The sequence below is a fragment of the Talpa occidentalis genome, unplaced genomic scaffold, assembly GCF_014898055.3.
Source record: "Talpa occidentalis isolate TD23 unplaced genomic scaffold, MPIMG_talOcc4v2.1 talOcc4.17, whole genome shotgun sequence".
Taxonomy (NCBI): domain Eukaryota; kingdom Metazoa; phylum Chordata; class Mammalia; order Eulipotyphla; family Talpidae; genus Talpa; species Talpa occidentalis.
In genome coordinates, this window is record NW_023601754.1 from 48650594 (window position 1) to 48667506 (window position 16913).

The 16913-nt window shown below is 53.4% G+C and overlaps 1 protein-coding gene across 1 annotated transcript; it reads right to left on the reverse strand.

Moving 5' to 3' along the window:
* Nucleotides 1-15008: 15008 nt before the first annotated feature.
* LOC119248716 (vomeronasal type-1 receptor 4-like) lies at nucleotides 15009-15986 on the reverse strand. The gene has a single exon (XM_037515592.1). The coding sequence runs from the start codon at nucleotides 15984-15986 to the stop codon at nucleotides 15009-15011; it is 978 nt and encodes a 325-aa protein (XP_037371489.1).
* Nucleotides 15987-16913: the final 927 nt, after the last annotated feature.

Consider the following 16913-nt stretch of genomic DNA (forward strand, 5'->3'; position numbering starts at 1 on the left):
ACAGGAGGGGGCAACTCTGGCAGGTGTTGGTGGGAGTGTGACCAGCATAAAGATGGGAGAAGGTGACATAGGTCAGTGAAGATTCAGGGGTGTTAGCTGACTCTGGGGTGGAATATTATTCAGTCTTGAAAAGGGGAGAAAATCCTGGCCTGTCAACTTCATGGGTGAATCTGGGGGTCTTGTCCTTCCTGAGACCTCCCAGTCTCTAGGACAGACCCTGCCTGACCCCATGTATGCGGGGCCTTTGCAGGCATCAGGCACGCAGAAGTGGAGAGAGAACATGGTGCTGTCCAGGGCCAGGAGGGGCCCGTGAGGATGGTGTGAGCCCTAGAGTGGTGTACACGCCACAATGCGCATAAACACTTCCAGGTGCTGTGAGGACCTCGCGGCTGTTCTCATCAGCAACGAGAAGCTGAAACCTTGACAGTGGGCAAAACACATAAGGATGCTCGTGTCTGGGGCCTGTGTGACGCGCTGAAGCATCAGAACTGCAAATTGGAGACTCTGGGCGAGTGTCCTCCGTTCCCTGCTTGGGGGACATGACTGTCTCAAGAGCAGGGAAAGCTGTCGGGCAGGTGGGGCTACAAGGGAGCAGTTTACAAGCAGGTGTGGATGGACCCGTGATGGGGCTCAGCCCCGGGGATGTGGAGGCTGGGTCGTTCTTCCCTCTGCTGGGCGTGTCCCCTCCCTGCTCACTGTGGGGTCTGCCATGTCCTTGTCCCTTCTCCTTCCACGAGCTGCCGGAGCCCCACCTGGGGGGTGCCACGGGTCCAGGGCATATGAACTGTAGTGGAGACACGCCACTTAGGACTCTGAAGTCTCCGGCTCAGAGACATGTCATGGAGTTTCCTCTGCCCACTCGTTACAGGTCAGCACTCCCTCCACCCTTCGCGATGACAGGAAATGGCTCTGAAATGGCCTCAGACAGCTCAGCTAGAACGAGTGGTCTGCGGAAACCTCTGCCTGTAACTTTGGTTGTGTGTAAAGGTGTCAGCCCAGCTCTGAGTGTGGAGGGGCCCTGTAAGGTTGGGCCCCACCAGCCCATAGGGTCAGCCTGAGAGAGGCGTCAGCCTTGCCCAGCATCAAGTGGGTCCCACAGCCACACACGGACATCTGAGTGTCTGCTGGACCATGTTCCGTTTCTCCACAGATTTCCACCGTCCTGCAAAGTCTCAGGTTTTCTCTTCACACTTGGCATGACTTCCCCAGTTGTTCATAGGGATGAAGACAGAGAAAGCAGCAAAACAGGAAGGGCTGCTCTCCTTCACCATGCAGGTGCCTTTTTCTTTGTCCTTTCCTAATACACCTGTCCTGGTATTAAGAGGGGATGGAGACATTGGGATTCAGAGACGCTAACAGTCATGTGTATAGTCAGAAAACTGTGCCCCATTTTCCAGTCTGGACAAGTGTTTATGTGATGAGGAGACGCAGACACTGCTGATGACCACGGAAGAGAAAATCCCCACCTGACCATTCCCATCACTCCTGGGCTGCCTTTGAGTGCAGGCTCAGGTGCATGATCATCACATGGAGCACACCCTGCAGTAACCTTCTCAGAATGGCCTCTTCTCGGTCAGATGTATGTTTCTCCTGTTATATGCAATCTTGTGGATTGTACCCTGCAGGTCATGGTGCTGGGGTTGTGACTTCAGGCTGCTCCCTCACGGTGTGCTGGCCAAGTGATTGTGGGATGACACTCAGGAGTGTTTGCTCTATGCCAGGTCCTCTGTCTCCCACAGGTAAAATACCCAACCTACCTTGCAGTATTTAGAGAAAAGTACATTAAGGGCTGAACACTCTCTTAAAGGATGTCCCAGCCTGCAGGAGCTGGCAGCTGAAGGGCCACGAGTCCTGGCCCTTCTGAGGCAGACCTGATGTCATTGTGGTTAGATGTGGTTGTCATCACTACATCTATCTCCACTTCCACCGTTTCGGCTTTCTGAGTTGCTCAGGTTCCTTCTCCAGAGCGCATCTCCAAAGCTCCACTTAGGCCTCTGCAACAGCCTTCAATAATTCAGTGAGGTCTTTTCCAAATGTGGCTACACGGTTAATGTTTTATTTTTCAAATATGTAGAAACTCCTCTATCATAATGAATATGGCCTGCTCAGTTGCCTTGACAATGCATAACTCATGCTCATTAGCCTGAAACAGAAGTGCATGTTTCTCTTTTTAACTTTGAAATTTTCAGTGGACTTTGTTATAGAGAAGTTGTAAATTCACAACCGAATGGAGAGTCAGGTGCAGCGATTTCCCACTTAGCCCCAGCCCTACACACGACCCCGGTTATCCGGCCTGGTGACAAATGGTCGTTCCATTCTCCTCGCGTGTTCTCCGTGGCTGCCACTGCTCAAGTGAGAATTTATGATAAATGCAATATGGACATGCAAGTCTGTCGCTCCCCAAACCAGCTGGAAAAGTCACCACTGGTAGGACTGGTCACAGCTTACATGTATGGAATGCAGGGTTAGACGTTCAACTCTTTTGTGAATTTTCTTTTTTATTCTGTTGAGTTTGATATTTTGATTTTGACTCATTCTGAATTTTAAAGAAAGCTGATGTGATCCTGCTCTTTGTCCAGTCATTTCTCCCCCTCATTCCTGTCGTTGCGTCCGGTGGTCCCATTCCCAGGGCAGATTGTGCAGGGGAAGGGCGGCAGGTCCATCCAGAGAGGGACAAGGGACCCGAACTTCTTGGGATGCGGGGCCTGTCATCCCTTTTGGGGTCCTGAGGACACTCTCGGATCTGGGCTGGGTCAGATGAGCTTCAAAAGGGCTGTTCTCAGGCCAGAAGACCTGGGGCCAGAATCTCAGCATTTATGGAATTTAATCCAAGGGCGACGCCAGATCCCAGGGACAGCTTCAGTTTGCACCGACACAGCTTCAGCCTGAGCTGGACACCCCGGGACTCTGGGGACGGCCATCTGGATGTGCTTGTCCCTGGCCAGTGACAGGTGTGAAGGACCCTGGCGCAGGCTTGACATTCATTCCCCCTCGGATTACACTTTGGTTCTGAACTTAGTTCCTCTCGCAGGAACGTGGGAAACTTCCTGTGTTCAGATGCTCATTAATTTGCAAAAGCTGTCCCCCGTCATCCAAGGTGACTGATGGTGATGATCTGGGGTGAGACACCCCAGGAACCTCTCAGACTCTCCATGCAGACAGTGTGTCTCTGGGCAGGTGACGTGATGATGGGGCATCTGTTGGGAGCTCGGGGCAGGGAACACTGTCCCTATTACCACCCCAGCCCTCAGGCTCACGAGCAGTGGGGCGGAGGGGAGGGCGCAGGCCCGGACAGGTCCCTCTGAGATGCTCCACGGGACGCAGGCATCCCCGTGTCTCCCAGGGAGCTTGTGGGTCCCTGCGTGGCGCCCTGTTGTTGTCTCAGCAGGTGGATACGGCCGTGTCCTGCCCTGTGTGTCTTTTGCTTTGTGGCATTTGGGTTGAATTTCGGCTCATTGGTTGAGTTTTGATGTCTGTCTGTGGCCTCAGCCCCCACATTCCCCCCGAGCCCAACGTCCCTGAGCTTCCCTCTGCGGCCATGGGCATCTGTGGTCGGGTCAGGGTGTGTCAGCGCCGCTGTGGTGTGGGTTGTGGGTGTTGCTGGCGGGTCCGCTTCACTGTCCGCGTTTTCTCCGCTTCCCCAGGCCCGTGTGTTGAGTGACATCTTCTCCCTCTGCACCCTGGGGTCCTTCCTGAGTGCCAGTCAGTGTCCAGGCCAGGTTTTACCCCGGGCCATCCGCCCGTCCCATGGCTGGTGTCTGTAGCTGCAGTTTGCGGGACAATTTGAAATCAGGACGGAGACGCACCCCTGTTCTGTTTGCCTTGACGCCTCCAGCCCTGTGACGTGCTCTGTGGTTTCATCTAAATTTTAGTTCGTTTCTGCTGTCGTTGAGAAGAAGGTCGTTTTTATGTGGGTGGCGATGGCAGAGCACGGACATGTTCACGGTCTGGAACCTTCTGACCCGTGTGCCTGGGCGTTTTCCTGCTCGTGGGTCTCACGCCATGTCTTTCAGCCGAGCCCGCGGGTTCCTGGCGTCCACTCTCATGCCCTGCGTGACCCTGACTCAAAGTGTTTTATCGCCGTGATGCCGCTGTCGGTGGGGTGGTTTTCTTTCCTCATCGGATGCTTCATCCTGAGTGTGAGGAAACGCAGCTGCATTCCTGGTGCCCACTGGGTGCCCGCCTCCCTGCCCCATGGGCCGATCATCCAACTGCCAGTGGATCGACTCAGGAGTGTCCGTGTATGAATCATCTCCTTTGCAAAGAGCCACTTGTCTACTGCTCTTCAGCTGGGGTTCCTTTCATTTCTCTGGCCCGTGTGTGCAAGCTGGGACACCCCGCCTCTCCTGTTACGGGGTGGGGAGAGCCAGCACCGTGGATGTCATTGACATCGGAGGAAACACTTTCCATTTCTCTCCATTGAACATGTCCCAGAGGGCCTGTCATCTGTGGCTTCTGCCCTGTTGAGTTATATTCCCTCTCTGCCCGGTCTGTTTGTTTTTAGATCTTTGTTTTTAGATCTAATGAAAGGTCGCTGTGCTCACACGTGCGTGTGTTTATTGCATTCTGTCACCGTGCGGATCCCTGACGTTGACCTGAGCATGTGGAACATTCTTGCACCCGCTCGGGGCCGGTGCCTGGTCTGCCATGTGCTCCTGAATTTGGTGTAGAGATGTTGTGAGGAGAAATCCTGCTTATCTGACAGTAGGTACAGGCTTAGTCTTTGATGTCCTTCAGTTTCAGGGGTTTAATACTGCATGTTCTGTTTCATTCTGGTTTGTTGGCTTTTTTGGTTTCCTTCTTTGGCAGTTTCCACACTGGTGTGGTCTGGCTTTTATGTTTCATGTCTCTGCTCTAGACTTGTGCAGTGGATTCCACCATCTTACACCAACACCTGAGAGAATAGTCCATTTGTTTTAGCAATTCTTTCATTGCGCTTAAGTAGTTCTGTCCTCCCATCGTTCTCCTTTTATATTTTTGATTGTTTTTTGCCTTTTGTAGTAGGTACCGTTGTTTTAATACTTACTTTCTTCTAATACTGCAACCAAATGTTACAATGAACCTGGAGAAGAGGTCCTGGGTTCTAATTCTGGCTGTGTATTACCTTCATCAGAGTTTTGTTTCTTTCTTTTGTTTGTTTGTTTGAAGAGCTATTTTCAGCATAATTTGGCAAAGTCAGATTCAGGCAGGTGTGTCTTTTAACACTTTGAATATGTCACTTTCCTCTGGCCTGGCCTGTAGAGTTTTCTGAGAAATCTCCGTAGAGTCTAGTGAGGCCTCCCTGCAGAGTCCTGTCCTTTCACACTTGTCCTTGACCGCTGACAGTTGCAAGACCATGTTTCTTAAAGAAGGTCCTTTTGCAGTGAGATACTTAGTTCTCTTAGCTCTCAGACTTGGAAGTCAAGTTCTTTTTGCAGTTTTGGGGAGTTTTCAGCTACTTTATCTTTTAATAAGTTCTGTGACTTACTTTGCTCTCCTCTCCTGCCCGTGCCCTGATTAGAGTTAGGTTGGCGTTTCTAATGGAACCTGCTGAACCCCAGATCTCATAAGGGTTCCTCCCTTTTAAGAACTCTGAATTCTTTCTCTACTCTGTCTGAGTCATTTCTAAATTCCCACCCTCCTGTTCACATTTTCTTTATTCCATGTGATCTGCTCCATATTGTTCAAGGCCTTTGTCATCTCACTGAAATTTTCAGCTGTAGAAATTCCTCTTGGCTCCTTGTAGAATGTCTGTGTTGTTGGGCAGTACTGGGGCTCATTAATGTCCTTCCTGGTGTACTCCCTTCCTGTGTTTTGCTCAGCACCTAGAATTTTGTCATCGGAGCTCTTTTGAATTATTCGTTAGCTGCATCACAGTGTCTAGCTTTGGGCCAGTGTCTTTGGGATCCATCACTGTCAAATTGTCCTTTTTGTGACACCCCATAACATGATTATCATAGAATTTATGAAAAGTGCCTCAACTGCCACTTTATTTGAAAAATAATTGATTTAATTATCCTTCTTTATTTTTTTCACATTGCAGAATTTCTCCCCTCTGTGGTGGACACCATGGCTTCCCACCGCCAAATCACCCTCAGGCCTCAGCTTCCCTCCAACTTGCTCTCCCCCACTCTGTAATCTGCTGCCATCCCTTCTCTCCCCTTCCATTCTGAGTGTCTTTGATCCATGGTCGGCTTTCATGAAACTTTCTTACAGTGTGTCTTTGTCTGATGCTTTGTGTGATTACTCTAGATTCCACATGGAAGTGAAATGATCCAGTGTTGATCTTTTTCCTTCTGACTCACTTCACTTAGAATAAGCCCTTCTTGTTCCATCCATGTTTAAACGGCGTGTTTATCTTCCTTGATGGCTGAGCGTATATTCCATTGCGTATATAAAACACATCTTCTTGATCCAGTCATCTGTTCCGGGGCATTTAGCCTCCGTATCTCGGGTATTGTGAGCAGCGCTGCTGTGAACACAGGGGTGCAGGTGTTCTTTTGATATAGCTTTTTTGTGTCCTTTGGGCAGATTCCTAGGGTGGAATGACTGGGTTACAGTTGATCCATTTTTGGTTTTTTGAGCAATCTCCACACTTCCGTCCATTAAGGCTTTGTTTAATTTGTTTCCAGATGTTCAACAGGTTGGAAATTAGGAAGCTTCGTTTGTTTTGCAGAAGGTGAGGTAATACCAAGGTTACAGGTTTATTATTATTATTGTTGTTGTTTTATGTGCCAGTACTGAGTCCCTGCTGAGGCCGGCAGCCCATTGGTAAATAATGTGCCTTCACCCTCCTCTGCCTCAGTCAGAAGCTCTCCCACGTGGTCCAGTGCCAGGATCCACAGTCATCCCAGGATCCTCTTGGATGCTTGGATGGATGCTTCTCAGGGGATGCACCCAGGGGCACGGCTGCCTTTGTGCAGGGCCAAGGCACCCCAGGGCCCACCACACCCCTCTGCTGGTGAGGGTGGTAGGTGCTGGCGAGACCAGGGGGCCCAACCCTGCCCTGCCGCCCCATATGGGGATTCTGGGCGGGTGGGAGGAGGGTGCAGGCGGGAGCTGGGGTGTCCTGTCATGCAGGGGAGACCCTCAGCTGCTCGGGCAGGGCCAGGGCTGTGGTCCCCGAGCCTTTCTCTTATTTCTCCCATAACTCCTGCTTAGAGGGGTACGAACGACGACCCTCACTTTTTCACAGGAACGTCTTGGGGTCCTGACCTCCGCTGTCCGTCCTGTGCGCCTGCGTCGGGGTCTCTGGTCTGTTGTCGCCCTCGGTCCAGCCCTCCTTTGGCGCCTCCCCTGGCTTGGGGTCTGGGGGGGCAGGTGGCCTCAGGAGACAGTCTGGGGCTCGTGCATGAGGGGCAGGGGCTGGGACCCGGGTCGCTCTGTGCTCAGCCTCCTGGTTCTGAGTGGTCCCTGGAGTCCCCGCTGGCCCAGAAAGGTCCCGTCCGCGGTGGGGGAGACACTCAGGTGCAGCCCCTCCGGGCTCAGGGCTGTGTCTGCTGTCGTGCGCCACGCTGGCCCCCCCACACCCGCGCCTTCCCTGGGTGCTGGGGTGGAGGACCCTGAACTTCCTGCCTGACGAGGGTCCCCTGTTCAGTGAGGACGTGACTCACACACCTGCGCAGGGACCTGGCCGGGTCGGCCCCGTCTCTCCCAGGCTGGGTGACCAGACCCACCTGGAGTCGGGGAGCAGGCCTGGAACCCCGCCAGGAGCGCCCCGAGGAGGGCAGTGATGCGCCAGGCTGTGTCGGGCTCATGGGCGTGTGATGGGAAGAGCCTGGTCTGTGGTCAGTGGACACTGCAGGGGCGGCCAGTGCGCGGGGCGGGGCCGGAGGCTGCGCTGCTCACCCAGATCCCGGCCCTTGGCATGTCCAGGCCGCCCGGGCAGGAGACCCTGGTGTCTGGGTTCGCGGCCCCGCCTCTGTGTTCCCGTGAAGAGTCTGGGGGCGTCTCGGGTCCGCAGCCGGAATCCGCGGCTCTGAGCCTCTGTCTGGTGTTTGAGCTCCGGCTGCTGCTGACCCGGCGCCGGGAGGACGCTGCCAGCACGCGTGGCCTGTCCTGTGCTCACCCGAGCTCCGCCGAGTCTCCCTCTCCGTGTGTCGTTCTCTGGTCCCCAAGAGCAGGTCCAGGGTCAGGGACTTCCCGTGCCAGAGGAGTCGGGATGGAGACAGCAGCAGGAGCAAGCTGAGTGGGCGATGTCCGGCCGAGGTCCCCTCCCCAAAGGGAAGCTAGAGCTCAGGGGACTCGCTCCAGGACATGCCCTGTGACAGAGGGGTCCCGATGTAGGGGTCCCGCGTGGCTGCCCTCGCCTGGGCACACCCCAGGGCCCTCTCCCCATCTCCCTAGTGCCCTGCCCTGGGCCCCGCAGCAGCACAGGCCCTGACGTTGCTCTTCCTCCTCCAGGCGGGGGTGGGGACGCTGGCCACTACTGTCTGCTTTGTCCATGACATTACCATTATTTGTGGGCCCCGGCAGATGCCCCCCAGCACCGTGCCCCCCACCTCACCGTGGCCAACATCTTGGTTCTCCTCTCCACCAGTGTTCCGCACCTGATGGCCGCCTGGGTGTCCAGGATGCCCCGTCCACGCTTGCGTGCCAGTTGGTAACCTTTCTTCACAGGACGGCCCGGAGCACCACGCTGTGCTCCACCTGCCTCCTGAGCACCTCCCAGCTCCTCACGCTCTGCCCTGGGAGACCAGGGTGGACAGTGCTCCATGGGGGGGGGGTTTCACCGGGGGGTGGTTCCTGCTGCACCTGCTGGCTGCACAGTGCGTTTGTCAATGTCTCCATCCCTGTCACAGTCAGTGGTCTAGGGCGCATGAGCAATGGCTCCAAGCCCCACGGGGGGTGGTTCTGTTCGTCCTCAGGCCACAATGCCACCGTCGTGGTCCTATGTTTTGTGCCGGATGTTGTCTTCATCGTCCTCATGGGCTGGACCAGTGTCTCCATGGCCCTCCTCCTGCGCAGACACCAGCAGAGGGTGCGGCATCTCCATGCCACCAGGGCCAGCCAGGGGTGCCCCCTGGAGAGCAGGGCCACCCGCACCATCCTCAGGCTGATGGTCACCTTCGTCAGCTTCTACCTGCTGAATTCTATGCTCACCTTTTACATGTCTGCCTTCAGAGACACCCGCCTGTGGGTGATGCAGGTGTCCAAGCTCCTGCTGTCCTGTTTTCCCACACTCTGCCCCTTCCTGATGAGCATCAGGGGTTCCAGACAGGGAAGGCTCTGCTCCTGAGCTGTTAGGAGCAGCCTCGGCTTTGACAGTTGCCCATTTCCTAACCATTTCCTGTACCCACGTGTCCCATCCGTGGAATGTTGGTTTATACACTGTGGAGGGCTGGGCATAAACCCCTGCATCACCCTCACAGAATTCGGGTGTCCCGTCATGCTGTGTCAGTGCTCTGCTTATCCGTGCCCGCTTCCCTTCTGGTGGCCACTATAGTGTATTTGTTGTCTGAGGGGATGTTTTCAGTTATTTAGCCCATGTATGTATCGCACTCCACATAAAGTGAAATCATACGGTGTTTCTCTCCACCTGACGTTTTGTACTGAGCACCTATTTTCCATTTTTATCCATGCATTGTATATGTCGGGGTCTTACCATCTTCCCGGCTGCGTAGTATTCCACCAGCCACGAGCCTCATCTTCTTAGCTGGCCATCTGTTGCTGAGGACCTGGTTCTTTCTCACTCTGGGCTACTGCAGGGGACCTGGTGGTGCTTGTGTGTCAGAATTTGTCTTTTCATGTCCTTCAGATTTTCACCCTCCTGTGTCTGTGTCCTCAGGCAATTCTGTTCATAACACAACGTGGCCTCTTCCCAGCATTGTCTATGATGGCCGCGACCATTGCCTTTCTTGACAACATTGTTTGAGGGGCCTCTGCACATCATCCACTCTCTGGTCATCCTGCTGTCGGTGCCCCCACCCCATCCCGGCGTGACAGTGTCTGCAGGGAGCGATGGTGAGCTCCTTCCGCCTGCGGGTCGGCTTCCGTGTCTCCTTGGAGAGCGCTTTGCTCAGATTCAGAGTCTGTCCCCACTTTTTGATTCTTTTTTCTCGATTTTGAGTCTTTCTGCATGTTGGCTCAGTCCCTCCCCTTATAGGTGACCTGGCTTCTCTCTCACTCTTTCTGCCAACTGCCAGCCTGTGGCCTTGAGCATGCAGTGTGGCCCCCAGTTCCCTGTTAGGATGAGTAAGAGTATCCCCAGGATTTTTCTGTTATTTTCAGAGTTTTTATGTGAAAAATATCTCCATCAAAAAGTAACCTCGTAAGTTTACAATAAATAAAAATATGTGAGTCCACCCTGAGACGGGTCCATCCATGACAGCTGCTCATAAAAAGATGGTCACCTCCTGTGATTGCATCTGGGCGGTAGGCCTGGAACAGCAGAAATTAAAAAATGCTGTTGTCTTTCCATCTATCTGTTTAGCCCCCCAAGAATGGGGCCTCCTTCCCTGGTGACCATGGCTTGCGCTGCTACAGTGGTGACCACCCTCCTCCTTTATTTTGTTGGTGGTCACTTATTTCTGGGACCAGATTTTAAGTTTTAAAGATTTATTTATGTGCAGAAGAACTTGGGTTCAGGAAAGAGGTGTGGGGTGCAAGAGGACTCACTAGAGACAGAGTCGGGTGCAGAACAGGTGGGTGCACTGAAACACTGCTGAGGAGAGCAGCGGGGAGACAGGAGAGGTCAGCTGCGACATGTGGGTCAGCTCCCTGGCTGGGGATCAAACTGGTGCTGCAGCGGTGACAGCCTGAGCCTCAGCCCTCAGTCCCATGGAGGCGGAGACCAGTATCTAAGGAGAGATCGCCTGAGCTCACATGCGTGATGCACCTGCGCAGGAGACCTGAGCAGGGGTCAGTGCACCCTGACAAGGAGCAGGAACCCCGCCTGTGAGGACCCACCTGTAAGGACACCTGTGCCAGGGAAGCAGTCCTGCCCGCGGGACCGCCCTCTGCGGTGCCTCTCCCTGACCAGGCCTCTGTCCTCCTGGGTCTGGGGCAGGAGAAGGGCGCAGGGACCCTCTTGGGTGTGGAAAGGGACCCTCGTGCCTGGACAGACCCGACCCAGTAGCGATTTGACAGTGACAAGGGACCGCCAGGGTGGGGCCGTCCAGTGATGTCACATCATTCTGTTCTGTCTGTTTCTCCACCTCGTTCCTTTCCCAAATCAGACACTCCAAGGAAAATTGTTAATGCACCCCCTCCTTCCTGGCAGATGACCTGATGGTTTCAGAAACCAGGTCAGGATCCCAGTCAGAGGGCAGGTCATGAGGGGCCCTGGGTGAACAGTGGCCAGGGCGTCTTCTCTAGCCTCACTTGGCCCAGGCGGGGAGACAGTTCACTGGAAGGACCTGGTCCCCACAGTCCTGCCCCCGACCCACCCATCCACAACCCCCTGCAGGGCCCCAGCCTCCGCTTGGGAGCCTCCTGCTGGGTGACGAGGCTGGTGCTGCCCCAACAGTGGATTCACAAGATGGGGTTGGGGTCCTTGGTGGCAGGTTGACCTGTGCTTGTACGTGGACACTGTCGTACACACCCACCCACACACATGCAGACACTTAAAGTGGGAGCTGCACAGTTTCCAGCTATAAAAGAAAGTCATTGTGGGCCTCTCCGGTGGTGCAGCCGTTGGGTGCTGGGCTGCGAAGCTGATCGCAGTCTCTGCAGCTCCAGTTCGATTCCTGGCCACCGGGCGAGGGTCCCATATGGCGCGCAGACCTCTCCTGCCGCCTGCTGCTCCCCTCAGCAGTGTACCTTGGTCCTTCTGCCTGTTCTGTCATTGTGAACTGAGTCCAGCAAACTCCAATCCAAATACAACATCAGTCTTTACCACAATGAAACAGCCAGGCCATCAAATAAGGAAATAAAATAGCGCATGACCGAGAAACGGGATGACTGGAAGCCCAGCAGAAACGGCTGTGGGGAGACGTGAGGATTGGGTGCAAACTGCGCATCCGCAGCCTGTGGGGAGTTGCGCTCCTGGCGCCTGCAGCCAAACCTCTCCAGGGATCTCTGTTAAACAGGAGGACAACAAAAGCTGCAGGAAGTCACGAGCAATTTTATTTCTTTATCTTTCACATGTTAAAAGGACGGTGTCGAGATCAAAGGAGAGAGAGAAGGAGGCACCTGCATGTTGTAGGTGGTGAGAGCTGCTCACCGGCCATTTTCAAGGCTTAAATGTTCACCTGAATCGCCCCCAGCACTGGCCCACCGAGTTTAGATATGGGGCAGAGGCTTCTAGGCACGGCAGAGGGTGCTCTGAGTGCAAGTGTTAATTTGCCAGTTGCCTTATTGTAAAACTGCGGTACTTCAAAAATGTTCTCAGTGAGAGGTGGCCGGCCAGGGTCATTTACCATGGTGCCAGGGTTGAGCACCCGGGAGGAAACCAGAGGAGGGGGGTGTCGGGTCTGTAAGTCAGGGGCCCCAAAGTTGAACAAGTGTCCCGAGTGCGGGAAAATGCTTAATCACAGAGGGCAGGGGCTGGGGGCCATGACCCGGTCCAGATCAGCGCCCCCCCCCGGCAGGCCCACTGGAGGTGTGCTGGGCGCGTCACTGCAGGTTCTGCAGTCAGCGGTCACCACCCGGTCACCAGGTGCCAGAATTGAGCTGATGCTGCCATAAGGAGACTGGAAGTGGCTTCTCCTGGTCCATTTCGGTCTGGGCCTCAGCTTGAAACTCCTCCCGCAAGGGTCCATCTGGAGAGAACTGTTAGCACAGGCTTTAAGCTTAAATACAGTTGAGATGATTTATCAAAAGCAGGTCCACATGGCCATTACTGACCTTCAGCTGGACTTATTATAAACATAATTAAACATAAATATATTTATATACATAATATTAAATTTATATGCCATCTTATATGACATATAATTATAAAATATAAACATATATTAAAGCAACGTGAAAATACTTTCAACAAATCCAAAATTGGATACCACAGGACTATTATTTCAAGTGTTCACTTTGGTAGAGAAATCTGAATGTAAAGGCAAAAACAGCATGCTCCGCACAGGTGGATTGTAGAATATTTAAATATAGAAAATCAGGGTAAAGCAGGTGAGAGGGTGTGTGGAAATTTTCTATTTAAGGTTCAGTAATATTCTGTGAAGTCAGAAACATTTTAATTGGAACAGAATCTGAGGGCTGCATCGTACAATGGGTGCAGCAATCACTGATTGAAGTGGTTATAGTAATGTTGTGTATCTATGACAGCACCAGGATATACAAATACAGAGTAACAGAGCCAGAGAGAGAAATAGTAATACAAGAAGCAGGAAATTGTGTCATCCACTGTGATGTGGGAAGATCATCCAGACATAGAATCAATAAGGACGCGATGGACTTGACTTACACTTTAGACCATGGGCTCAATAGTTCCTCAATAGCTCAATGGTTCCTCCAAACACAGGAGACATAGTCCGTGATCAATCACCTATTAGTTCCACCACCATGTTTTAATACATTGAAGACAACTGAAGTCATATCCTGTTTTTTTCCTACAAGGGATACAAAACTAGATCACTGACTGCAGCAAAGTCAGAGAAGTCACAGAGAGTGGGGATTAGCCACCCCCACGAGCAGTGGGTAGAAGGGAGACAAGTGTAAGTGAAGATCCAACATGCTACAAGTGGGGTCTCAGCTCTCTGTTCAGGAGGTGCTTTCACAGTCACAGGCCCCTACATTAAAAAGAGAACATCTCAAACCACCTAACGTGATGTCTCAAGGAACTAAAAAGAAACAAGAGCCCAGTGTCAGATCACTAGGCAGACAGAACAGGACCAGCGAGAGAGGAAAGGACAGAGACCAGGAAGATACCGGAAAAGTCAGCAGAACCGAGAGTTAGATTTTTTGGAAAACTGAGTATTCACTTCCAACTTACCGCTTGCCCGGCTGAGTAATCCAGTCCTCGGCCTCCAGAGCCCAGAACTTCACCTGCTCACAGGCGTCTGAGCGCCATACTCAGCACAACCTGCTCTTCTCTCTCCATCTCCAAATGAGATGTTCGCTCTGTGTAGTTGACGGCACCGTATTTTCTCTCTTCCCCACACATGGGGGAGGCAGGAAGTATTCTCCACAGGAATGTAGATGCCCAGTCCCCAGTGTCTGCCTCAGGGAGGTGGTGGGACCATCACCTCCCACCCATGCCCCATCTTAACAGGATGAGCAGAGACCCATCCCGCCCCCTCTCCTGTGCATTACATAGCACCGGCGTCCCTGGCGCTCCAGGGTCATTGAGTACACATGGCCCCACCCATCACTTCCCATGGAGAACAACCATAATTGGGAGAGGAGAGGGCACTCTGAGCCCCACATGCCGCCCTGGCCTGATGACCCAGCTTTGCTTCTGCTGGAACACCTGCCCAAGACCTCTTGATCCACTATCTTCCAATCTTTTTAGGGCTTTGTAAACCCTGCTTATAATTTCCAAGAACAATATTCATGATTGCTGTAGAAATAGCACTCTAAGGAATTTTTTCAGCCTAGACCAGAACTTAATGGGTCTGCGTGAGGGGACGTATATTGGGAGGAAAGACTGTGAATTGGCAACATCCCCCACTGACCCCGATGACATGGATGCAGGGAACTGCTGTCCTACCCATGGGGGTGACCCAGAGGAGCCCAGGAATAAGTCCTCTAAGCCAGGGACCATGATCTCTTTGGCTCCCTCATTGCATAGCACTTCTGTGTCTCTCAGAGAGGGCTTTCGAGATCTGTCAAAAATCTGGGAGTGGATGCGCCGGTTTGGCACAAGCACAGCAAGTCGTGTCAGTTCTGGGGACAGTGCAGACTGCAGTGCCCACTGAACCACCCTCATGCTACCCCTTACCCAACAAGGCATCCACCGGGGCCAGTGAGGGTTTTGAAGGGACCCTGGTGGTGTGCTGTCACATCCCTACCTGCATGTTGAACACAGAGCAGAGCATGGTATTTCTCCCATACGCAGAGTGGGGAGGCCGAATCAACATGGCTTTTCATTTTCCATTGTGTGGGGAATCAGGAGGGAGGGAGGCACACCTGTGGGCTCAGAAAATCCGAGGACAAAACATAGGCATTCTCGGGTCCCTGAGGATCATCAGGAAGGGGCAGAGAGTGGGGAAACATGACTCCAGGACATCAGAGACCTGTGTCAGCAACAGAGGGGTGTCTAAGGAGATAGTTATGTAGAACACAATGCTAGAATTCAGCAGGTAGAAGCTGACAAACATGACCATGAGCATCAGGACGGTGCGGGTAGCTCTGGTCTCTGGGGGACACCCCCGGCCGGCCCTGGGGGTGTGGAGGTGCCGCACCCTCTGCTGGTGTCTGCGCAGGAGGAGGGCCATGGAGACGCTGGCCCAGGCCATGAGGCCGATGAAGATGGCATCCGGCACCAACCACAGGACCACAACAGCAGTGCTGGAGCCTGATCCCGAGCAGAACCAGGAACCCCGGGACTCAGAGCCATTGTCTACGCTCCGTGGACCAGTGACTTTCACAGGAATGTAGGCATTGATGAGGACACCAAGCAGCCAGCAGGTGCTGCAGGAAGGACCCAGGGCCTTGGGGAACACTTCCAGGAGCACCGTCCACCCCAGTCTTCCAGGGCTGAGAGTGAAGAGCTGGGAGGTGCTCAGGAGGCAGGTGGAGCACAGTGTGGTGCTCCGGGCCGCCCTGTGAATAAAGCTTAAAAACTTACACCCTAGGCAGGACAGGGGCCGCCTGGGCACAAAAGCTGCCATTGTGTTTGAGATCCCAATGCAAAGAAGAACCAAGATGTTGGCCACGGCCATGTGGGAGAGAATCGTGTTGGGGAGCTTCTGCCTGCATCCTGAAATGATTGGGGAGACATTTTGCAAGAAGAGGAGGATGTTGGCTGGGGTCCCCACCCCCATCAATAAAAGACAAGTGATCGGTATGGTCAGTTCTCGCACGATTTGGTGGTGCTGTTTCTGGAAGGACTTGGAGAGCGCCTCAGCAGGACTGAAGGGGGTGCAGGCTCTGCTGGCGTCCTCGTTCCTCATCCTTGTGCAACAATCTCGGCCATCCGCCCTGCAAAGGCAGCCACTGTCATGTCCCCAGAGGAGCTGAGCCTGGGGAGCACATCACTGAGCCCAGTTTCACATCCAACATCTTTTTTTGTATTGACTCGTTTTTCCTCAGTTTTTCACTGCCCAGCAGTGTGGATCTGTAAGCTCAGGAGACACGCTGCCCCTGCAGAGCCACCCGCTGTGGGGCCACATGTGGACAGGCGTGTCTCTGGTGTGCTGAGGCGCCCAGACCAGCCCCTGCTGGGCAGACAAGGGTGCACAGCCTTGCCAACAGAGGCAGAGGTGGGTGAAGGGACTCTTTATTCAGGGGCTCCTAATCTAACGGGGAGTCAACTCTGGCAAAGGAAAATAAAGCCTCTAGCCACAGCACCCCCCACTCCCGGACAACAAATCTGGGCTCCCATCTACCCGCTGATGAGGTATCAGGGGTGATGGGCAGAACCTCACCTAGAGGAGCAGGTTCACCCTGAAATTAGGTTCACAGGCACTTATCAGCACTGTGAGAAAGCATTAATGTCACAAAGTGGAGAGAGTATTCGGCAACTAATCAGGACTCCTGGTACCAGTGCTCACCGGGATAAAGAGTGCAAGGCAGCTGTGATGAGGAAATTCACAGAGCCCCAGAAACACAGAGGGTGATGCGGGGACCTCGGGAATCATATCATCGAGCAGAGGCTTTCCCCAATGACTGAAGTGAAAAAATAACAAATTCTGGAGTGAAAGTATCACTTTGAGAGAGAAGTTACTAAGCAGCGTTGAAGCAGCAGTTCACATGGAAGAGCGAGTACATGAACACCAGGACAGGCCTGTAGGGAACACTGTGGAGAGCAGAACAGTAGCCCATCGAGGACATGACCGTCAGAACTTCCAGCCCTTGGGGCTGTACCTGGACACCCAGGC

Excerpts from the sequence above, each read along its gene's own strand:
- LOC119248716 (XM_037515592.1), bottom strand. The coding sequence starts at position 15,986 with ATGAGGAACGAGGACGCCAGCAGAGCCTGCACCCCCTTCAGTCCTGCT.